The sequence below is a fragment of the Pinus tabuliformis genome, chromosome 7, assembly GCF_031772625.1.
Source record: "Pinus tabuliformis cultivar Carrire ecotype Pingquan chromosome 7, CPIR1, whole genome shotgun sequence".
In the NCBI taxonomy this organism is placed as follows: Eukaryota; Viridiplantae; Streptophyta; class Pinopsida; order Pinales; family Pinaceae; genus Pinus; species Pinus tabuliformis.
The window spans coordinates 773089971-773114724 of NC_142293.1; the positions used below are offsets into that span (position 1 = coordinate 773089971).

The 24754-nt window shown below is 38.2% G+C and overlaps 1 protein-coding gene across 1 annotated transcript in view; it reads left to right on the top strand.

Moving 5' to 3' along the window:
- LOC149249867 (DNA-binding enhancer protein-like protein) overlaps window positions 1-24754 on the top strand; it is a 109179-nt gene that overhangs the window by 49332 nt on the left and 35093 nt on the right. The window contains exon 2 of the mRNA XM_089458809.1: window positions 8291-8348. Coding sequence (XP_089314935.1) covers window positions 8291-8348 — 58 coding nt within the window. The remainder of the gene's footprint in view (window positions 1-8290; window positions 8349-24754) is intronic.

Consider the following 24754-nt stretch of genomic DNA (forward strand, 5'->3'; position numbering starts at 1 on the left):
GAGAATGGTGGATTGGATAAGCATCTGGGACTGATACTTCTTGAGGAAATGTATCCAAGATAGGAGTAGTCCCGAGGACTGATACTCTTTGAGGATAGGGTATCCAATATAAGAGTAGTCCCGAGGACCGATATTCTTTGAGGATGGGTGATATCCAAGATAAGAATAGTCTTGTAAGGACATACTTGGTGAACATTCAGATGGGTTATGTGCCTTAACAGGTGATGGTGGTGTCCAAATTTATGCCTTCCAACATTGTGCTCTGATTTAGTGGAGAGATGGAGCTTATTATTCAAGGCCTTATCGTGTTTGACAATGCTAGTTATGATTATGATGATGCTTATCAATCCGAATCCCTTCTTATGAGAATATTTCAATTTGAGAGTATCCCGTTGTGTCATTATGAATACCTTCCTAGTTAAAACTTAAGAGGGAGTGTTGAAAATGTAACTAGTGTCGGTCTTCATAATGAAATTCAAATGTACTATTGATGTAATTATTATATTCATTTATTATGATCATTATTATTATTTTTATTCTAGTCAAAGCATGTTCTTCATGCTTTTAGGGTTTATTGAGTCAAAAGAAAATTTATGTAAGGTCTTATTTGGGCTCCTTGTAGGAAAAAGAAAATTATTTTATCTTGATTTGCCACTTTGAGGATCTAAGATAATTTTAGAGTTTCAGCTTCGTGCAAAGCATGTTTAGTGCCTTTGGCACCTATTTAATTCCTTCGGCCCTATTTTTAATGATTTCAGAGGCGCTCTTGGCTACTCTTTGAGCAATATTGTGCTGTTCTGTATTCACCACCATTGTTAGGGTTTCATGCCCTGGTTTGCAGAGCTCCCTGAGATTTGGTATGTTGCATATAAATTAGTCACAATTGTCTCTTCATATTAATGTTATTAAAACCAAACTGATCGACGCCAAAATCCAGAACCAAAAACAAAACTAATCAACCAAAAAATATGTAAAATATTCAAATTTTGATTATATATATATATATACACACACACACACACATGTCAATGTATATCCAATCTATTAGACACAATATATACAAAGTCTTTTCTAGCATGTTAGGGTGGTTATGGCAAAATGACACAAGTGAAATACATATCTGAATAAAAATATATAAATAGAGAGGGCTCTAAATGGTCTTTAGAGCCGAAAAATATTCACACTATAGTCGGCAATCAAATCAATTATCAAACTACATAATCATCTAAATCCAATTCATCTACATTCTCTGCATGGGTATGCTCAACATATTGACTATGTGCCCTTGAATGCCCAACACCAATGTCTGTATCTTGCGGTGCTGGAAGTGTTTGAAAGTCATCCAAGATAAGTCCACCCTGTTGATTTTTGGTGGCATTGAATGTGATCTAGCCATGAAATTTGGCGGAGAGGCTAAGGCACATGAGATCTCCAAGACCCAGAAATCGTTTGGAGAAATTCCACCCAGATGAAGAGATATTAAAATAATTAATATTTTTAATGGGTCCCTAAGTCTAAACTTAGGAAAATAAAAATATTGATGTGTATTAATATAAAATGGGTGAGAAAGTTCTAAGTGATGAGGATCAAGCCAATTCTAATCTTAGCCGTTGATTAGGGACTTAATCTCGGCCGTTGAATTGTCAACAGGAAAAGTATAAGAGGAGGCTTGAGGGTTAGTTGGAGACACACCAAGAGAGATCAAGAATTCGATTTTTTGTGGTTGGGTTTGCCGAGGAAATCGAGTTAGTGATCAGTTGCAGCGAGGGGCAGTTTAGCAAGGGATTTCCATCCAGGGCTGAAGAATACATAGCAGAGAGGCGGTGAAGTGCCGGAAGAGGCAGTGCAGGCCCAAGAAGGGCTGACGTAGAGGTTGAGGAGGCCAGCGCAGAGGATGCAGAGGGTGAAGACGTACGCAAAAGTCGTAGAGGCTGACGCAAAGAGCTTCAGAGGCTGCGCTGAGGAAGTTTGTGGGGCAGACTGAGAGCAGATTAGCTGGGAGAGGGTGACGTAGTTCCAGAGTAGTGCGTGGAGCAGCTTTCGCTATCCAGCACAAGGAACAACCGTAGTCACTAGAGGATTGTTCATTCGACTGCTGATTTGCTGGAATATCTGTCTCTAGATAGAGGTATTGCTGCCAAGGATATTCTCTGAAGGGTGAGCCATTTGTGGCACCCTAGTTGTATTCAAAATCTGCTTAATAATTAAACTCTCTATATGCTGCACCGGTTTTCCCGCATTGGGTTTTTCCGGGGATGATTGTCCAAAAATAACGGTGTCCCTTATGTTGTCTCAGTTTATTTCAGTAGCTGATATGTATATTTGTGAAGGCTGCAATTGTGTTTACTTCGATGCTTATGTTATTAAATAACTTGTTAATGTAAAGTACAAGTAGGAGATAGTAAACTAGATATTGCAGTAGGGGTTTTTGATGTGTTAGATTCAGAAATTTTCACATGGTATCAGAGCGATTGCAGATCAAAGAGAACTGAAGACACCAGCTGGAGAAATCTGAGAATTTGCAGCAGAGAAGCAGTTGTCTCGAGAGACAGCGTTGTTCCAAAGCTGAAGAGGCAAGAGGAGGAGTGACGCAGTGCAAAGAGGGTGACATAGGGGCCCATGCAGAGCCCGCGCCAACATTCTGAGCCAGGAGAAGGGCCAACGCAGAGGCAGAGAGGGGCAGAACAGGGTCGCACAGAGCCACGTCATCTTTCTCAGCCAGGAAGGATTGACGCAGTTGGCTGGGAGGAGCAGATTCAACCCAAGCCGTGATTGCATAGAGCCTGAAGGGCTCAGTTTCTCCAGTTGATGGGGCTAAGGGAGCTGTGCAGATTGTGATTTGAGGAGCTGGTGTGACGCTGTTTCTGTTTATGCAGAACAATGTCTAAGGAGACGGAACCAAAGTAGAGGGAAGCACTACCTCAATAGATTTCTAGCCAAGAAATCTAGACCCGAGTTGCAACAACAAAGGAGGATTGGAGAGGAGTGATTCGACAATTGGCCGGAGGATTTCTAGGAGGGAAGTCAAGACTCAGAGGGAGTCTAGAAGAGAAGCAGAGATGTCAGTGAACAGATTGAGGGATTAGGACATATTAGACGCGACTTCCAATTTTGTCATCTGGAAAGCCAAGATCCTGGCAATCCTGGATACATATCACATCAAGGACTATGCCTTGAAAACTGTAGCTGTCCTTGTTGACCTTGATGCAAATGAGAAGTATGAGGAGGCCATGGCGAAGGCAAAATGCATGATTCTAGACGGGGTCAAGGATCATGTAATACCACATATTGTTGAGAAGTCAACAACAAGGGAGATGTGGGAGACCCTGACCACCTTATACCAGGGCTCTTTCGTGCAACGAAAGATGTTATTGGAAAATTAGCTAAGCTCATACCAGATGCAGAAAGGATAGGAGATAGATCACTTCCTTCTTAGGCTGCAAGGAATTCGCGACCAACTTACTTCCGTGGGGTCTACACCGGATCCAGAGTTTATGGTCAGGACTGCTCTGAATGCATTCTCCGAGGACTAGGAGACGTTTGTCAAAAGCATTTTGGGTAGAGCGACTCTCCCAGTTGGGAGGAGATGTGGGTAGCTCTTCGACATGAAGAGATCAGGAGGTTTGTAATATTCCCTATCAGAGGTATCCCTCCAACACAAGCAATATAGTAGCCGGGGTGCTCAAAGATATAAAACAAAAATAACAGTAATGCAACATACAATAATGTATACATGGAATATAAGCAAGTACTCGAGAAATGCAGAGAGAAATTCTAAGCCATTTTATTATACTGAGTAATGGAAAGAGTACAAGAGGTGATTAGACAGGTGGCACCTTGACTTGCACAAGGCAAGTGAAGAAATACACTCAGAATGGTAGGGAAATGGCCTCTCTCTGAACTGCGTCCAAACTGTCGGAGAATTGTTGTGTTGCTGCTACTGCTGGAATCAAATGAGGATTTGGGGCTGTTCCCCTCCTCAGAAAATGCTGAAACTCTGGAATCAGCGTCTGCTCAATAAACCCAGAAAAGCCCAGAAAGCTTTTCTAAAATAGTTGACCCCCGAAAATCACCCCCTTGGGGATCTGCGCAATCCCTCAAGGCTCTGCGCTGCACCTGAAGAGAATCCTCCAAAACTCTACCCGAAACTCTGCCAAAATCCTCCAATATGCAAGGGCTGATCCCTAGCTCAATCTCCCAGCTCAAATCCTCCACAAACCCCAGTCCTGAGTTCCTACCCAAAGCAATTGCGTCCTCCCCTCTCAAGACTGCGCAGTCATCAGATGCTCAGCTCCTCCTCAACTCCAAAGATCGCTCCTCCTGCAAAAGACTGATGAAACTACCTTGCCCGAGCAGGCACTCGAAGTCCCCCGGGGCTAAGGGTGAGATCTCTGAACAGAGACACTCGATGCACTAAACAGTGCTGCAGATAGGCTAAACAGCCAGCGTGCTCTAAGTTGAAATGACTAGCTCAAATGCAACATAATCGAATGATCAAAATGAGGAGGCTCCTCTCTCCTTTATAGAGTTGGCCTTTCTCAAAACCCTAAGGCCACCTCCTCTAACGTAGCCTCTCTCTTGCTACGTGTTCCTTCTCATCTGCGCAGCCCCTCCAAGTGTCTGTGTGGGCCCCTTCTCTACGTGGTCCTTGGGCTCCCTTGGCTCCCCTTTTAAGTTACAACGTTGTGCTACGAGGGAGTGACTTTATTCATAAAGTGAGTTATGTCCCCCTTTCCTCACTTTTTTTATTTATTAATAATTATAGAAGGCAAAATTGAGCAAAATTGAATATTCCAATTAGCCGTGGCTAATTAGGAATATTACAAGGTTGACCAAGGCGGGGAGTAGTGGTAAGAGAGTTCGAATCAAGAAAGAGGAGTAAGAGGATGCAACTCTATCATCTGTGGGACAACTGGGGGTTCATAAGAGGAAGAAGAAAGATATCTCCAAGGTCGAGTGCTTCAACTGTGGGGAGCTGGGACATTATGCATCTCAATGCCCCAGGAAGAAAGGCAAGGGAGAAGTTTCCGACTCAAAGGCACCTCCAACAAAGGCGGAGAAGGATGTCAACACTGATGATGATTGTGCCATGACTGCTCATGCGCCTCTAGAGAAGAAGTGGGGAGACATTGAGTTGTAGTCAAGAGGACTACATGCAGGGGCAGGATCCTTGAAGTGCCCAAACTCTTGGATCACATACGGCTACGGGAGCCCTTAACGACAGTAGCATGATGACAGGTGTCGGGTGGGGCAAAGTGTGGTGGAGCGACAAAGCAATGCTAGGATTCAGAAGTCTGTAGCAACGCAGTGGAGGTTGCAACAGTGTGAAAGGCACAGAGGTGTTTGCAGCAGCGTAGTGGCAACAGAGGGATCACAAGATAGCAGCAGAGGTAGCTTCAACATCACAAGGCTTCTAGACTGATTGAGATGTTAGTATTTGGGTGAAGTCAGTTACTTACTTCTTGGTAACTGAGTTGCAGTGCAGCAGTTAGCAGTGGCAGTGCTATGGGTAGCATGATGCAGCATGTTGAGAGGGAGCTGCAGTACAGATGTAGCAATGGTAGTGGCAGTGTCATGGGCAGCAGTATAGGAAGCAACAGTGCAGTGGATGTGAGGCAGCAGGCCAAGCATCAACACAGGTACCGATGCGGAGGATCAGTGTGATGTTTCTATGGTGAAGCATTACTAGAGCACATTCCTCGCTAAGAGGAAGTGTTGATTTTTGGTAGCATCGGATGTGATCTAACCATGAAATTTGGTGGAGAGGCTAAGGCACATGAGATCTCCAAGACTCAGAAATCGTTTGGAGAAATTCCACCCAGATGAAGAGATATTACAATAATTAATATTTTTAATGAGTCCCTAAGTCTAAGTCTAAACTTAGGAAAATAAAAATATTAATGTGTATTAATGTAAAATGGGTGAGAAAGTTCTAAGTGACGAGCATCAAGCTAGTTCTAATCTTAACCATTGATTAGGAACTTAATCTCGGCTGTTGAATCGTCAATAGGAGAAGTATAAGAGGAGGCTTGAGGGTTAGTTGGAGACACACCAAGAGAGATCAAGAATTCGATTTTCTGGGGCTGGGTTTGCTGAGGAAATCGAGTTAGTGATCAGTTGCAGCGAGGGGCAGTTCAACAAGGGATTTCCATCCAAGGTTGAAGAATACATAGCAGAGAGGCAGTGAAGTGCTGGAAGAGGTAGCGCAGGCCGAAGAAGCGCTGACGCAGAGGCTGAGGAGGCCAACGCAGAGGACGCAGAGGGCCAAGAGGCTGACGCAGAAGCCGTAGAGGCTGCGCTGAGGAAGCCTGTGGGGCAGACTGAGAGCAGATTAGCCGGGAGAGGGTGACACAATTCTAAAGAGGGTGACGTAGTTCCAGAGGAGTCCGTGGAGTAGCTTTCGCTGTCCAGCACAAGGAACAACCACAGTCACTGGAGGATTGTTCATCCGACTGTTGATTTGCCGGAATATCTGTCTCCGGATAGAGGTATTGTTGCCAAGGATATTCTCTGAAGGGTGAGCCATTTCTGGCACCCTATTTGTATTCAGAATCTGCTTAATAATAAAACCCTCTATATGCTGCATCGGTTTTCCCGCACTGGGTTTTTTTGGGGATGAATGTCCAAAAATAACGGTGTCCCTTGTGTTGTCTCAATTTATTTCAGTTGTTGATTTGTATATTTGTGAAGGCTGCAATTGTGTCTACTTCGATATTTATGTTATTAAATAACTTGTTAATGTAAAGAACAAGTAGGAGATAGTAAACCAGATATTGCAGTAGGGGTTTTTGATGTGTTAGATTCAGAAATTTTCACACACCCATGATAAAGCGGGGATCATTAAATTGATGGAAATTAGGTTTTAGGGCAGTTGTAGGGTATATATATATATTGTTTTGTTTGAGGGATGGAGATATATCTATACAGGCAGGGAACCTGGTCTACATTCATAGTGCCCATTGGCTTCTTGCTTGGAAAGACCCAAGGTACAAGGTTCTTCCAATAAATGAGACCAATTCATAGATGATGCTATATGTATGGATGAGAAGATTGAACCAGATGGCTTTGTTGAGCTGCCTGCAATTAGAAATCCAACAAATGAGCTAGTGCTTTAGAGTGAGAAGTCCTTAGAGATGATTTTTTAATTTTGATTCAAGCAAATACTATTGAGCATTTTTTGATGAACTTGAGTGAGAAGTCCTTAGAGAGGATTTTTTAATTTTGATTCAAGCAAACACTATTGAGCATTTTTTGATGAACTTGTTTGAAGTTTGAACATTTGGATTTTGAAGTTTGAATCAAATAAATCTTTTTGATTTATGACTCTTATTTTCTTGTCATTTTGAGGATTGAGTGTGAAATTGTTAATTGATTATGGTTGTTGAGTGATAATAATATAATTCGTCAATGAATCATGTTGTATTACTTTTTAATTTTCAACTGTTTCAGTTTTACATAAGTTTTGCTTCTGTTTTACATATTTTATGTGTAACACATTCTTCCTTGCACCACTATGCACCTTGATTTCAAAAATGGCATACCCATCCTCATTCCTATCGATGCACCAACACCCCCACAAATCCTAGCTACTTAGTTGAAAACATAGGGCTGCAATAAATTAGGAATTTGTAGAAGCATTTCCTAGACAATAGATATTTATGCCAATAGGGCTTTCATAATTTTAATTAATTATCAATAATTATTAGGTGGGTGGTAGGGATTTAACCTCCATAGAGTATTCTAGAATATTCTTAGTATTTTACAAAAAGTCAAGGCTGAGATTTATTTCCAAAGTAGTTATGCATTTTTCTAATTAAACTCATTAATTAAAAAAATGTCATATGAACAAGTGTCATATGAAATGAGTTATGGTGTTTTGGGCATGTGGTATTGGTAAACCATGGTATTATAACAAAATCTATTTACAAATTAAGAATCTCTATGATAAAGTGGGGGTGAAACTCCATAGTTAACAATCTTGTTACATGTTTTTTTTTAAATGTATATGTGTAACTTATATATTAATTCTTTTAATCATTATTAATAATAATTATTATTTTAAATAAAGTTATAATTTAGTTAATTCTTATGATTTTTTTTTTTCAATTTTAGCAACTTGAGATGTATGAAATAAGTGTTGGCACTTATTATGAATTGATGGCTATCGAAATTTAGCAGCCATTTCATTTATATGGCTGTCCTAGTTATGTTTAAAACTTTTATCATGTCTCTAGAAAATGATAATGTCTAGAACATACTACAAAAGATTTACTTGGATTGATTATGGTGCAGGCAATGGCGTCAATAGCCTCATCAGCAGAGGCAGATAGGAATGCAATGAGGATGAGGTAAATAAACCATGTACCATATGATAAAGTATTCAGTGTTGACCTTTTGATTTTGGTTGTACTTGATTAATAAGTTTGACTGCAACATAATCTACAATGAAGATGCTTTGTCTTTTAAGGTCCCTGCTTAGTATTTTTTTTTCCCGCAATCTACATCTTGCTACACATTGCAAAAGAGACATTGTTGTTTCATATCAAGTGGTCTCTGGAAGAATAGTTTTGGTGGAATATGCGTCGTATGTTTTTGGCAAAATTAATATTTTTCTTTGGTTGTGGACATAAATCATTGTTTTTATGTTCATCACTTGTGTCAGTAGGAAAAAACAAATTGTAATAGATCCCATCCTAACCCTTCATAGTATCAGCCTAAAGACAGATATTATACTGTTGATTTAGACAAGGGTTACATCTCTAAGTTAGGTTTTAGGTTGTTTTAAAATTTTATTTGGTTATGGGGAATGCCTGATGATTAGGCTCTCTCCTCCAGTTCTCTGGAAACATTGTGGGCTTATGTACATAGCCGCCAAACTCCTTTTTTTTCCATTGGTTCTAAGTTACCACGAAATGGAAAGGGATCTGGATCCACCAGATTTTTGAAAATCCAGGATCCAAATACGGCGGGGAAACACCACATACACAATACAATAATTTTTTTTTGTTTTTGTTTTTTTTTGAAATAAAAAAAAAAAAACATATTCAGAGTTAAAAATCAAAACCATTCAAGAATCACAACGTTAGCACTGAAATCATTAGATAACTTATAAATCTGAAGACTGAAATCATGATGCATCACGCTTTATACGAAAAAAATAACTGTAAATACAAAATTGAGTGTCTCATCAATGATCACTCTATGGAAATGATGATGTAGAGTGGGTCTAACTGCATGTGCAAAAATCGGTCTACATGTTCAACATTTTCATCATTTGAATATTTCAACTCTACATCATGATCAACCTGTCATCTTCCTTGAAATTAGCCTCAAAATCTGAAAATTCCCATCTAGTTACAGTGGTACATGAATATTATACACTATTTGAGAGCATGCTATAGTCTACGTATCTGTTTGTTTTAAGGGAATTCCTCATCTAGAGTTGGATGGAATTGATCTAATTAAAGTATTAATGACACAGCTATCTTTTGTACACTATATATGATTATCCATGTATATTGTCTCAAAGCACTCTTGTTAGCATTATCAAAAATTGAAAATTAAAATTTTGATGTGTCAGACCTTTCCTACTAGCGTTATCATGTGCTATATAGCCTATAGGTAATTAGTAACTTATATGTCTATACAGCCTACATATTATTAATAAGTGATCTAACTAAAAATCTAAAGGGTATTTGCTTTTTATGGTTTCAATGCGGTGACAAATATTAAAAAAAATAAAAAAAAAACCAAAAACTTCAATGTTATTTGCTTGGGATCCAGCACGTGAGGGCAAGCAGGCACAGGATCCATTTCAGTAGCATGGGATACAATTCCAGGTTTGAAGGATCTATTTACGTGGCGGATCCTACGTGGATCTGGGTGGATCCATAACCATATCCATATCCGAAATGTGGATCCGTGGATCCAACATCAAGGCCTTGTGGATCCGGTAACACAGCATGATTCCTGTGCACAGATTGGACTCTTCCCCTTTCAATCAATCCTTAGAAGGTTTTGAGTAGCATCTCCCCCTTGATATGTGTACATGAGAATGTGCCACGAGCTCTTCACAGTCATTCAGCACCTGGACCATTTTATTTCAAGGTTTTCAAGGTATTTATCCTCAGCAATTGGAATGGTACCGTCTTTATGTTTCATGACTGGTTCCTTATAGCTAGGCTTACTAGAATTCTCAAAACATTATGCATGGGTTTATCTAGAGTTTCTAGATTCAAAATCAACAATGACGCAACAGATGGATCTTCTCAGCAACTCTCTATTTCTTTGGTGCTAACTGAACTGCCACAAGAAGTTTTTGATTACTCAAAGTGGGAGTGAATCCCTGTGTATCCACCTTCAACCTTTTTCAGGGCAGGTTGAACAAGTGCACTTCTACTAAACTAACTTGAGTTGTGGCAAGTTTTAACTGTATCTGATGTAAGTTAAATTCCGATATTGTTAGAAACATATGGGTGTCCTACTTGTAGAAGAAATATTATTAGAAGGTTGGGAGGAATAAAGGTTTAATAATATACTCCATATATTCTTATATATAAATGGGGCAAGCACCCTAACCAAGGCAACTCTTCTCTAAGATTAGCTCACTCAGGTAATGGTCAGCTTGACATGTGGGAAATGCCAACCTCATGAAATTTTGAATTTTTTTAACAATGCCACTGCTTGTGTCAGTGCTGCACTTATGATTTTCTCCCGTTTCAAAATACCAATGTTAAATTGATATCCCACTGCACTGTTAAAAGCCCAACATTTTAAAAAGGCGTGTAGCCTTGCCAAAAATTTTAGACAAGTTCTTCCAATTTTTGTATAATTCCAATTTCCATTGCACTGTTAAAAGTCCAAAATTCTGAAAAAAACCCATGGTTATTGTCTATAAAACATTGAGCGAATTCTTCCAATTTCTGCACCAAAATGTTTCAGCAGGAAGCCAATCTTCTAGTATACATTCTACCAAAATTTAACCATGATTACCCAGCCTAAAGTGGTCCCACTGTATGCAAGCTCTTGACTAGAACTGCACAGCCCCTTTCTCTAACAAACAATGGTTATAACAAGGGAGGCACTTATGTTTATCTAGAGTTTATCTAGAGTTTCTAGATTCAAAATCAAAACATTATGCATGGGTTTATCTAGAGTTTCTAGATTCAAAATCAACAATGACGCAACAGATGGATCTTCTCAGCAACTCTCTATTTCTTTGGTGCTAACTGAACTGCCACAAGAAGTTTTTGATTACTCAAAGTGGGAGTGAATCCCTGTGTATCCACCTTCAACCTTTTTCAGGGCAGGTTGAACAAGTGCACTTCTACTAAACTAACTTGAGTTGTGGCAAGTTTTAACTGTATCTGATGTAAGTTAAATTCCGATATTGTTAGAAACACATGGGTGTCCTACTTGTAGAAGAAATATTATTAGAAGAAGGTTGGGAGGAATAAAGGTTTAATAATATACTCCATATATTCTTATATATAAATGGGGCAAGCACCCTAACCAAGGCAACTCTTCTCTAAGATTAGCTCACTCAGGTAATGGTCAGCTTGACATGTGGGAAATGCCAACCTCATGAAATTTTGAATTTTTTTAACAATGCCACTGCTTGTGTCAGTGCTGCACTTATGATTTTCTCCCGTTTCAAAATACCAATGTTAAATTGATATCCCACTGCACTGTTAAAAGCCCAACATTTTAAAAAGGCGTGTAGCCTTGCCAAAAATTTTAGACAAGTTCTTCCAATTTTTGTATAATTCCAATTTCCATTGCACTGTTAAAAGTCCAAAATTCTGAAAAAAACCCATGGTTATTGTCTATAAAACATTGAGCGAATTCTTCCAATTTCTGCACCAAAATGTTTCAGCAGGAAGCCAATCTTCTAGTATACATTCTACCAAAATTTAACCATGATTACCCAGCCTAAAGTGGTCCCACTGTATGCAAGCTCTTGACTAGAACTGCACAGCCCCTTTCTCTAACAAACAATGGTTATAACAAGGGAGGCACTTATGTTTATATTGTAGCTTTACTTTTTTTTATTGAAAGTGAATCCTTCATTACATTACTAAACATAAGATTTACATCAAGAAGTTTAGGTTGTACGTTGCTGCAAAAGTTCTGGTCGGATCTAGGCTATGATAGCTACAAACTGTTTTCTTAAATACACAAGTTATTATTTTTATTTTTTTAATCAAAACAGAATTTTTATTCATTCAGAAGGGCTGCTGCTGAAGCATTCAGTGGATTAGGAAGAGCTGATTCCTGTTGCTGTCAGAAAAATAAGACAGTTTGCTGTGTATGCATCAAAAGAATTCAGGCAAACTACCAGGCAAATGTTCCAGTTTTGCCTACATGTGGCCAGTTTGACATAGACTCCTACAATACATATAACTGGGAAATGCATATATCATTAACAAAAAACAAGGGCACTACCCTCATCTTCTTGTCCCTCATCAGATTGAGGGGAGCTTTGTCCTTTGATTTTCATAGGGTCTCAACTGTTGGACTGTCTCTTCTTCCTTTAGTGCAGCCTGGAATGAGTTCTCTGTTTCCCTGTTATTGGATGCCATTGATAAAGAGTCCATGCTCTGGGTGAGTATAAGGCTTCGCAGCATATTGTGCTCGGCTTCTAGGGAATTGAGCTTCTGCTTCTGATGCACTAGGATACTCGTGATATCAGCAGTTCGAGTCATGCAAACCTGCTCAATCTCTGTAATTTGGGAAGATACTGTTAGCAGAGCATAGTGATTGGCTTGAATGAGACCCTCATAGTGGTGCATGGCTCTATGGAGCTCCTGGACATCTCCATCATCCATGAAAAAACTTGCAAAACAGACCTGAAGGAGAAAGCAATGGAGAAAACGAAACCTTCTGCTCAGACCAACAGAATTAAACACATCTGTTAGTTTTTGTAGCATCAGAGGTGTTCTAGTCTCGAAACTTCATGGAGAGGCTAAAACACATGAGCTTTCTATAACCCATAAATCGTTTCTGGCAACATTCCACCAAGGTTCCGGGATGAGGGGGCGAGGGAGCAAGGATACGCGGGAGTGGCCTATGCAAAAGCTCCCCACCAATTTTTAGGAAACGTGGGGGGACGTCAGGGTCTTAAAAACTTATAAATATAAAATATAATTTATAAATTGAGTCCACTATGACAATTGGGTTTGAATTGAAACGCTGCAAAGCATGATCATTGATATGAATATCATTATCATATAAATTTAAAATTCTAATTTATAATCATACATCATACATTATGATTAAACCATATTGATGTTCCACTTCCTACTATGAACATTGAATACTGAACAGTGAATATTGACATAAAATTATAAAAGTCAAGTCTGATACATCAAGAGTCAAAATTTTATAGAGTCAGAATAACATAAGAACATCAACATATCAAAAGATAAACAAGCATAATTTTGCTCAAGCCTCAAGGTAATGCCCTGCTAGTCTCTGCATCCAGCTGTTGCATGAATAAATCAGGATAAACCATATCACCATCTGAATCTGAATCACTAGCATTCTCAAACATGCTAAGTGGCACACCAACTGACCCCATCTGTCTCTCATCAAGTCTCTCCTCCATATCTACCTGTGCATTATCCTTTGGATCAACATCCCATCGTGTTGCTGCTCCCTTCAAATACTCAGGTGTCTTCCTATGCTCAAGACGCAGGGCACTATGCAGGGCAACTAACTTCCCTGTTCTTTTAGAGGTAAGCTTGTTCCTTTTGATAGAGTGGATGAAGCTATATGTGGACCAATTCCTCTTTGCTGCAGAGGAACTAGCAATCTGAGACAACAAACACATAGCTAGATGTTTGAGCTTTGGAGCACCATCCCCATGCATCCTCCACCAACCAATCAGGTCATCTTGGGCTAGATCTATGCGATTTGCCTGAGCACCACGTGTGTTGAAGGGGCCACTAAGAGATGCAAACTGAACAAACTGTCTTCGAAATCTTGCCCCCTCCTCCTCATTGTACATCTTTGCAATTGCATCTAGGAAGCCATTCTTTACCTCAGGATCATCAATAGGAGGCACCCTCCCAAGTCTCTCAACATACCATTTTGGGTTTAATGCATATGCTGCCATGTGCAAAGGTGTGTTCATGCGATCCCACCTACGCTGAATGATGGGTCAAATCTGGGATGTATAGAACTCTAATGAGGGCCCCCTCTGCTGAATGGCTACCTTCACACGACCCACCATGCTATCAAATGTCTTATAGATTTGTCCAAGACTACGAGCATCTGAATCAGTGTAACAAATGACCTCCACAATAGGGCCCAAGAATGACACCAAGTAAGAATAATCTGCCCACCAATCATTGTCCAACAACTGAAGCTTGACCTTCTTCCCCATGTCTGTCTTTGATTCTGACCACCTCGCCCTCTCTGAACTCACAACCAAGGATTGTAGAGGTGCTTGTACCTCTAACTTCCTCTCCAATAAGAGAAAATAGCTAGCATATCTAGTGTCAGTGGGCTTGAGGAATTCATTCCACGTGTGAGCCCTGTACATAGCCAAGGAGGTGTGGTGGTTGCAGATAAACATCTGCACATCTCTTGCCACTGTCACCAAGTCTGATATCCACTGAATCTTGCCAATGTCCTTCAGTGCATTATTGAGTGCATGCACACAACAAGGAGTCCAAAAAATATGTTGATACTTGTTTTGAATCAATAACCCAGCTGATCTACAAACTGTCGCTGTATCTGTCACAACCTGCACCACACTATCAGGCCCAACATCCTCTATAGCTCCTCGAAGAAGCTCAAATTGGAAAGATGCATCCTTGTGCTTTCCAAAACAACCAACAGCTTTAAGAAAGAATGGACCTTCTGAAGATGTCACTATGATGTTGATTAGTGGGTGTTTTCGGATGTCAGTCTATCCATCCATAACAATAGAGAAACCAAACCTCAACCATGTTTGTCTCATTCTCTCTTTTTGCACATTAATTTTGGACACTTGTCTATCTAAAATTGTTGTTCGTAGTTTATGTTCTCCAGGTGGTACATATGAAGGCCCTATTCTTGCAATTGCTTAGACCATTTCCTTGTAATAAGGAGAACGAACAACATGGAAGGGAATTCCATTGGAAAAAAGAAATTTGCCAATTGCATCATCTGTGTCATCTCGATCTAGAATGTTGTACATCCCAGACACTGTACCACCCATTGCACAAGAACGAGATGCACCAGTAGAAACCTTTGTCTTTTTTGATGAAGCACTGGATGGAGGAATATTTGTGGATGGATCAACATGTCTACTAGAAAACAATCCTTTTCTAGTGGTTGCCCTTTCTAGCCTCCAAAGTTTCTCTCTTTGAGCTAAATTCAGGTTCTTTGAGGGACACATATTGACTCCTTTACCTGTAATAGCCAAAATGTGTTGCTTCACCCTGGTATAGCTGCCAACAAAGTGATGCCCACAAATATTGCAGACCCAATCACGCGAGCCACCACCAACTTTTGGATTCTTTTTCGGCAGTCTGGTTGCATAGATTAAAAGTGGTTTTAGAGGTTTAAATATCCCCTTTGCAAATTTTTCTAGCTCTCTTGGTGGGCCTCCAGAATCTACACCATGCCTATTCTGGGTTCTTGCCCCCTGTGACCGCTTTCAACTTCTTGTGCATCTTGTGGCTCACTACCACTATAGCTGCTGTCACTGTTCTCACTGTTCCCAAAAGAAGTCTGACTCTGACTCATAGTTGTAACTTTGTAAGTTGAATGACAAATCAAAATGTAGGTTGCAGCCTGTAATGAAAATAAAAAAATTTAAAAACATTACACAGGCTGACTAATACTAACAGGCTACAGCACACACATTGAACAATGATTTTTGTTTGTTTGTTTGTTTGTTGTTATCTAAATTTACAAGAAAAAAATTAAAATTAATACACAATCAAAACAAAAAAATTAAAAAAAATAAAATTTACAAAAAAAAAATGAAAAAACAGTGAATTTTTTTTTTTTTAAACACAGTCAAGTTTAAAAAAAAAAGAAAAAAAAATGCAGCCTAAAATTAATACATAGTCAAAACTAATTTCTAAAAAATTTTAAAAATTAAAATTTACAAAAAAAATTGAAAAAAACAGTGAAGTTTCAATTTTTTTTTTTTTTAAAACACAGTCAAGTTTAAAAAAAAATGAGAAAAAATAAAAACGCAGCTACAGGACTGAGAATTACAAAAAAAATGGAAAAAATTTAAAAACAACAGTGGATTGTGGGTACTTACCGTTACAGGCTACAACTTGACTCAAGACTGTCGATGGGGGATGGAGAGGTAGCAGTAGCACGGTGTGGTGGTCACTGGTCAGGCAACAGTAGAAGTGAACACGGTGCAGTGGTTGGGTAGTAGTCAACACAGTGCTTCAACGTTCAGTGGACTAGCGTCCACGGTGCTTCAACGTTCGGTGGACCAGCGTCAGCGGATGGTTCAGGTGATAGGCGTCCATGGTGTTTGAAGTTTCAGCGTTCAGGTGCAGGCTACAGTGTGGCTTCAGCCTTCATTGGACCAACAACGATGGCGACGGTGTAGTGTGGCTTCAGCCTTCCAGCGGACCAGCAACGATGGCGACGGGGAGTGCTGGTTAGCGGTGTGATGGTGTCTGTTGCGAATGGAGTGAGGGAGGGAGGGCAACAAATGCCAAACACACTTAAAAGTTAAATGAAACCCTTGCGATAAACAAAAATTAAATTTATGATAAAAAAAAATTTCATTTACAAAAATCGGACCCCCCTCGACCCCCCACGATCCCTTTTTTGGAAATGACCCCTCAGCGAAAGGAAACGACCCCCTGGCACATCCCCCTGTGTACCTTGTTTTTTGGGAGCATGGGGAAATGATCCCCTCTCGTCCCTAAGTCCCTGGAGCGCGGGGGAGCTAGGAAACTCGATCCCTAGGGGGGCGAGTCCTCGTGGAACACTGGTTTCTGGAAATTCGACCTAGAAGTGTCTCAATTAGATTATTAGCCTATTTTTTAATATTTCCTAAGTCTAAACGTAAGAAATCCTATTAATTAATCAGAATTCATTGAGATAAAGTGTGAATCATCTAAAAACTCACACGGATCGACTGGGAAATAATTTGGGCCCTTGATTAAGTTTTAATCTTGGCCGTTGGAGGTCCAACGAAAGATTATAAGAAGAAGTCGATGGGTAGATGGAGAACACGCTTGTGGAGACACAAAGATTGATTTCCTTGGGCAGTTCGATTTTCCAGAGGCAACAACCGGAAGAGTTCGAGCTAGAAGGAAGCTGAGACAGAGAGGGGCAGGGACAATGAAGTCAGAGGAAGATTTCCAGATCTGGTGAGTGCATTTGCAAAGAGGCCGAAATTTCTCTAGGAAGCTACGCAGAGGCAGCGCAAAAGCTTCCGGGGGCAGTTCGATTTGCTGAAGGAAGAAGACGTTTTCAGTTCTAGAGGTCAGGTAGAGGTTCTAGAGGACCGGAGAAGCGTTTTCCCAGTCAGTAGTAGGCAGGACAATGTGATTTTTCAGTTGTTCCGGGCAGTGTGAGGACTTGCGGGCAGTGCGAGTGTAGGCAGCGAGAGTGCAGGCTAAGTGTGTAGCAGACTGCGTCAGGGTGACGCAGAAGCTGCACAAGGCTAGGTGGACGACTTGATTTTCAGTGGTAGTCATGTGCCAAGATTGCTGAAAGTGAGGGTAATTTCCCCAGATATTTTCTCCTGTATTTTCTTTGCAGGATAACCAATATTCGACATCTAGATTGTAATAAGATAAATTCACTGGTGCTTAATAATATAAAACCCTTAGCTGCTGCACTGGTTTTCCTAAGTTGGCTTTTTCTGGGGACTTTTGTCCAAAAATATTTGTCATATTTTATGGGTGTGTGCTAGCATTTCTTAGTTTCCAACGCTATTATTTTCGACAGTATTTTTGTGAAGATTGCAGCGTGTTTATTTCGTTGTTGCCATAACAATAAACTGTTAATTTAATTAACAATTAGAAGAAATAATACCAGTTGCTCCAATAGGATTTCAGATTTGAAAATTTCACATGGTATCAGAGTGTGATTAATCAGACATGGAAGCTCAAAAGCGAAAGCATATATTCACTGTTCAGAGGGAGCAACATGACAAATTTCTGGAGGCTGCGCAGAGCCTAATCTAGACAGATCAAATTGCTGGGCAGATTGATTTTTCAGTGCAGGTTGGCAAAAAAATTCAGCTTGCCAGATTCAGTGATTTCAACAGGAAGAGTGAGCAGTGTTAATTTTTGCAACCGCAGTAAAATTCCACCTTGGACAACTCAAATGACTAAGATAATGATTGCATTAGATTCCACATGTGCGAATTTCTGGGCAACTATACAAACCGCAGGACCAAAAATTACAGGGCCAAATTTCAGATCTTAGTTGTAGGGCTGAAATCTTGAGCAGGAGCAGATTTGACTTTTGTTGACTTTGTGAACTTTGACTTACTGAAGGAGGGGTTTGAAGGAGTGTTGACTTGATACCTTAGGAGGTCTTGGTCTTGGTCTTTGGGTATTGGATATCTCACTTTGATCTGATTCTATATATATATATATATATATATATTTTTTTTTTTTTTAATTTATTTTTTATTTTTTTACTTCTGGGTTTTCCCCTTGCAGGGGTTTTGCGCTGGCTTGGAGCCTGTATTTTGTGTTCTTTGTGTTCATGTATTTTATGTCTTGGTAATTGCTTCATAAAGAAGACAAATAAAAGTAATAAAAGGCCAACAAATATTCACAAGTAATTATCAAGTAAGAGGAATCGACCTAATCTACATCTACATTGATTTCTCAACATATTAGACAACTTTTGCATGCCCAGACATCAACACTCCCTCTTAGCGAGGGAGATACTTCTACCACCTGGAATTGACTCTACCTTCGATCTTGAAACAATGTCCCACACTCCATCCACTACCATGATTGCTCCCTCTAAAGTGGAAGCCTTCCTTGTCAATTGGTTCTAAATCTTCTTCAATGACTTGCTCCTAGAAGCCTTTTGCTCCTAAACATCTTACAAAACCATCTCATATCATGAAACCTTCTTGACAAACTTTGAAGGATTTTCTGATTTCTCCTCCCTCTACTTTCAGAGTTAAGACTTTTGTGAGTAGAGCAATTTTGATCTAGTATTTCCGGATCTATTACAATTTTTTTTTTTTAGTCGACGTTTCGAGCCAACAATTGTGGCTCATCATTAGGATGCTGATAAAAGATCTGATCACGCTTTGAAAGTTAAATAGGTGAGAGATGCATGGTCATGAAAATGAAAAGAGATGTTAGGTAAACATTAGATGATTAAAAATAATAATAATAATAATAAGAAGATTAATTAACTAATACATTCATATTAATTAATTAAAAATATAAAATTAAATAGTCAAATATATAAAGATCTAAGTATAATAATATAATAATATAAATAAAATAACAAATTATAAATGAGAAAATAGAATACTGATAATATCCTTAATGTATGGAAAGGATTCAAATGGTCAAAATAATTTATATAAACCATAAAGAGATAACTAATTAATAATTAAAAATAAAGAGATTATTTAATTAGTACCAAAGTTTAAGGGTCATTATAAAATTTTAATGTGAGAAAATAATAGAAATATAAGAATATGAATATTATATTAAAATACCAAAATAAATATAAGCAAGTCAAGAATTAAAAATAAAAATTTAAATTTTTAATCAATACAAATGGTGTATATATATATATATATATATTTTGATAGAAAGATATAATGATATCAATAATGTAAGGATAGAGAAATCAAGGAAAGAGATCAAAATCTAAAGAATAAAAGAGTCTTCAAATTAATTTATCAGGGTTAAATTGAAAGAATATAACAACATTGTATCTATAGGATAATTAAAATAAATAAATAAATAAAATAAAATTTTAAGGAAGGAGAATGGAGGGTATCTATAGAGGCAGGAAAAAAAAGAGAAACAAATCAATCAAAAGGGAGAAAAAAGAGAAGGTTAGCAATAAGAAAAAGGAAAAGGATTTGCTTAAGGAGGAAGCAAAGTTAGAAGAGAGGGCAAGAATCTAGTTCTTGCTAATTTCCCATCTGTCATCTTTGTTCAGAGTGCTAACTCATTTTTCAATCTTAATGGCTTCAAAGGGGTCTACTTAATCCTGTGTTCATGGGGGGCTCCCCATGTGGGTGAGACAGGTCATTCTGTTAAGCAAAGGATTTAGGAACATATAGTTGACATTAAGCATAGTTGGTCCCGTTCCTCAGATCTAGTTGAACATGCTCGGAAAACCAAGCACCACATCTGCATTGAAGACTACAAAATGCTGGCCAAAATCGAATACTATACTCATAGGAAGTTCAAAGAAGCCATTGAGAATGAAAAACGAGTTGGCAATCTGAACAAAGATGACGGATGAGAGATTAGCAGGATTTGGATTCTTGCCCTCTCTTCTAGCTTTTCTTCCTCCTGAAGTAAATCCTTTTCCTTATTGCTAACCTTCTCTTTTTTCTCCCTTTTGATTGCTTTGTTTCTCCTTTTTTTCCCTGCCTTTCTAGATTCCCTCCATTCTCCTTGATAAATTAATTTGAAGACTCTTTTATTCTTTAGATATTGATCTCTTTCCTTGAATTTTCTATCATTATATATATATATATATATATATATATATATATATATATATATAGGTGTAGTCTAACTTATAAATGAAATAGCCTTTTTCACTAGAATCTGGTGATACAATCACAAGCAAGATTATGATTTTTGTTGTTTAAAATACGTTTTTGAATGCATAAATGGATTCAACACCTTGAAAAATCCCAGGGCCACTTAAATTCTACAAATTAAACAACTTAAACTCAAGTTTTTTAAAAATCTCTCCTGGATTTTGATTAAAATTAACAAAAAAATGTTTTGAAAAATGCCATTTTGTCTATAAGTTAGACTATATATATACACCATCTGTATTGATTAAATTTTTTTATTTTTTATTTTCAATTCTTGACTTTCTTATATTATTTTTTTTTGTTCACTAGCGGAATCGGCAACGACGGTGGTATCGTACTCGCGTTACACGGGGTCGAATCCCACCGGCTGCCACTATAACCTCTAGGAAGAACCGCCCAGCCCACAAGAACGACCCTCGGTTAAGACGAGGCTCGAACTCGTGACCTACACAACGGCACGGACGACTTAGCAAATCGTCCGCTAAGGCCACGAGACCAAACCTCTATGGGCCTTGACTTTCTTACATTAAGGATAGTAATAGTAATATATTTATTTTGTTATTTAAATTTTTAATATAATATTCATTTTCTTAGATCACTATTATTTCCTTACATTAAAATTTTATAATGACCCTTAAAACTTTGTTACTAATTAAATAATCTCTTTATTTTTAACTATTAATTGGTTCTCTTTATGATTTATATTAATTACCAATTTTGACCATTTGAATCCTTTCCTTACATTAAGGATATTAATACTATTATATTTTCTTATTTATAATTTGTTATTTTATTTATATTCTTATACTTATATATTTATATATTTGATTATTTAATTTTTATATTTTTAATTAATTAATATGAACATCTAAATTAATTATTATTATTAATGTTTTTAATCACCTAACGTTTACCTAACATCTCTTTATCTTTTCTTAACCTTGCATCTCTCACCTTTTTGTCTTTCAAAGGGTGATCATATTTCTTAGTAGTGTCTTGATGATGAGCCACACTTGTTGGCTCTAAATGTCGAATACAATTTTTTTTTGTGATGTATCTGGAAATACCAGATCAAAATCCCCTTACTTGTTCAACCTTTGGAACTTCCCACTTTTTGTTCTCTATTACCATTCTTCTGCTTTCCATTTCTCGAATAGGTTGGCCTTTTAGCTTAAACAAATTGCCCTCTCTAACAATCGTTGTCTGAACATATCCCTTGCAATAATTCTACGAGCCTAGCACTTGTGCACAATATTTGAGATAATTTTTTGATGCAGGAGCATCACTCCGCGTTTTGATTACAATTTTTTTTTTTTGATTTTTTTTTCATTATGTTGTGTCTATGTGGTACTTGGAGGGGACATGTGTACAAATCGCCTATTTTCTGGTAAGTGTATGTGTTTTTTGTTTAGGATAGGTGTAGTCGTGTCTAAAAGGGCTTCTAGAGAAATGCCCGTTGTCAAATTTAGATTGGCTACTGTTGCTAACATCACTGCTATCGGTTAGAAGATATTCCTTTTCTTTATATTGCATATATATGTTATCAAAAAGACCTCGCGGGCGCGAGGGAAGACTGAGAAAAAGAAGTGAATGAATTCATTTATGGCCTGAAAGCTTTGATGTGAGTTTAATTACTGTTGGATTTTTATTTAAGTTGTTTGTGGTTCTTATTCTTTTAGTAGAGGAGCCGAAAAAGAAGGAACGAGCTCTCATTTTAATTGTGCCTTTGAGAAATTTATTACATACTTCAAATATTGTCCATTTAGTTGGGTTGAGATTTGTTTTGGAAGTCCAGTATTCTTGAGTTGAAAGCACGACATTAACGTAGCTGAATCTTGGATAATTGACCAATAGAAGTCAATTTCCTTTAGGGAGAGAAAACTTTGGTCGCTGAGTGAAGGATCTTTACAAAGGAAGAAAGTCAAAATAAATATATAGCTTTGTATTTTACTTCGTCCTGGTTAGTGTTGTGGACCTGTGGTCGAAGGTTGGCCTCCGAGATTTATGTAGGTGTGATCATAGAACAATTCTGCCTGACTTGCGTGAGGGTTTGTGGAATTGTCGGGCGTGGACCAATTAGTGGTGGCGCGAGGAGTTTGGGAATCCCAACTTGACCTCAAGTCTGACCCCAACCTTTGAGAAGATCATCGACTAGTCGGGAGTTGGAGGGAGCTGTAGCATTTGCTCTGGTGGTCAAGTGAGAGAGTTTTGACTCCCGACTAGTCTCAAAAGTTGTGGGAATCTGGAGGTTGCACATGGATTGTCCTTAGAGCATTTGGCCGTGTTGACCACTAGAGTGGCCCTTGAGGATTTTCTGAAGACTCCACGTCCAAGGATGTACCAAAGGATGCTTGTACCATCAGAGATCATCATACTACCATAGTTTTTCAACTCTACTTCTTCTTCTTATCATTTTTTGTTGTACTCAAATTCCATAATCCCTGTGGGGATAATGTAAAAGTGATACTAGTATGAGGAGTCAAGTCATGTAACAGGCCTGGGTAACCTGAGACCTTATCATCAAGTGAGTATTACTCTAGGAGGTTTTTTTCACTTGGTTTATTATCATCTTCTTACGAGGACTTAATAATTAAATTAATTGAGTTTTTTCCTCCAAGCATAACCCCCAAAGCTGGAGTACGGTTTGATGGTGAGGCTTTGGGTGAGTCCTAGTGTCTAGGGTCATTGTATATTACCATACTAGATCAAACCAAAATTTTCGTGGAATTTGGTTAGGTCTAGGAGGTCATTTTTTAATTTTTAAAATTTCCCGCAGGGTAGAAATCAGAATAAAATTTGTATATTAAATGTAATAAGTGATGTCTCGAGAAGTTGTATGGGGTATGAGTAGTAAAAATTACATCTCTCACCCTCAACTTTCTACTATAACACATTTTGAGGGTTTAAAAATGTGTTATAGACCCTCAAAACCCACTTTTCCAAAGTTTAGTGGGAAATATGACAATAAATTAAACCAGAAATAAATTAAATGGAGAGAAATAAATCGCTCCATGTGACAAAATGACATGGAAATGACTTGGAAATTATCTCAAGTCAAAGGAGTGAGTCAAAAGACAAGTTGGAGGATGATTTGTTACCTTGCATCATAAATACATGGCCCACTCAAGGAAATCGATTTTTTTAACATAAATGCAACAACTTTTGACTGAGAAATTTGAATTTGTGGAGTTAATGCACATTTGGGAGAATATTTGGTAGAGATTTTTGTGGGAAATTGCTCCACATTGGTTCCCACCCATATACACTTGTCATTTCATCATGGGATTCAATTTTTCTTGAGGGATTCTTGATGCTACTTGAAAAATTTGAATTTGCATGAAGGTGCTTTGGGAGTGTCACCCATTTGCTTTTGGATTGTCACCTTGTGCCTTGAGATTGGCTCCTAAGCTTCTATATAATAAGAGCTTTGTGCTCTCACTTAGGTATCTTTTGTACTAGCTATTATGCTTGGGAAAACTCTGCTTCTATGCACACTTGTTCTTCATATGAATAAAAAGACTTTGGGGTTCATTCATGGGTGTTTCTCTCTTGGAGTTTGTGTTTGACTCAATGATGATATAATTCTCTACTTGTTTTTAATTTGATTTTATTCTTTCATATGCTTTTATAGAATTGTGAATGTATAGCTATCTTATATTTGTAATTGGCTATTTGATATGATCTAGATTAGATAACTCTATCTATTTTCAAATGAATTCTAGAGTTATCTTGTCATTGTTTATTGATTTAATCCATATGAGCTAATGTGCATTTGATGTTCTGTAGAGCCCATCTTTTGGATCAACTAGTAAGCGTGAGGGGAAGTCTTCAATAAACCAACTCACTCTTGGCATAACTTTTAATGAGCTCCTATCGTTATTTGAATCTTAATAATTTATCTTTTGAAAGTGTTGGTTTTGTAGGGATCCTTTGACATAGTTTGTGTTTAAGTCAATTATTTCAAGCAAATCTGTATCTTATACTCTTGTGCTTTTATCTCTTAATCTAGTTAGT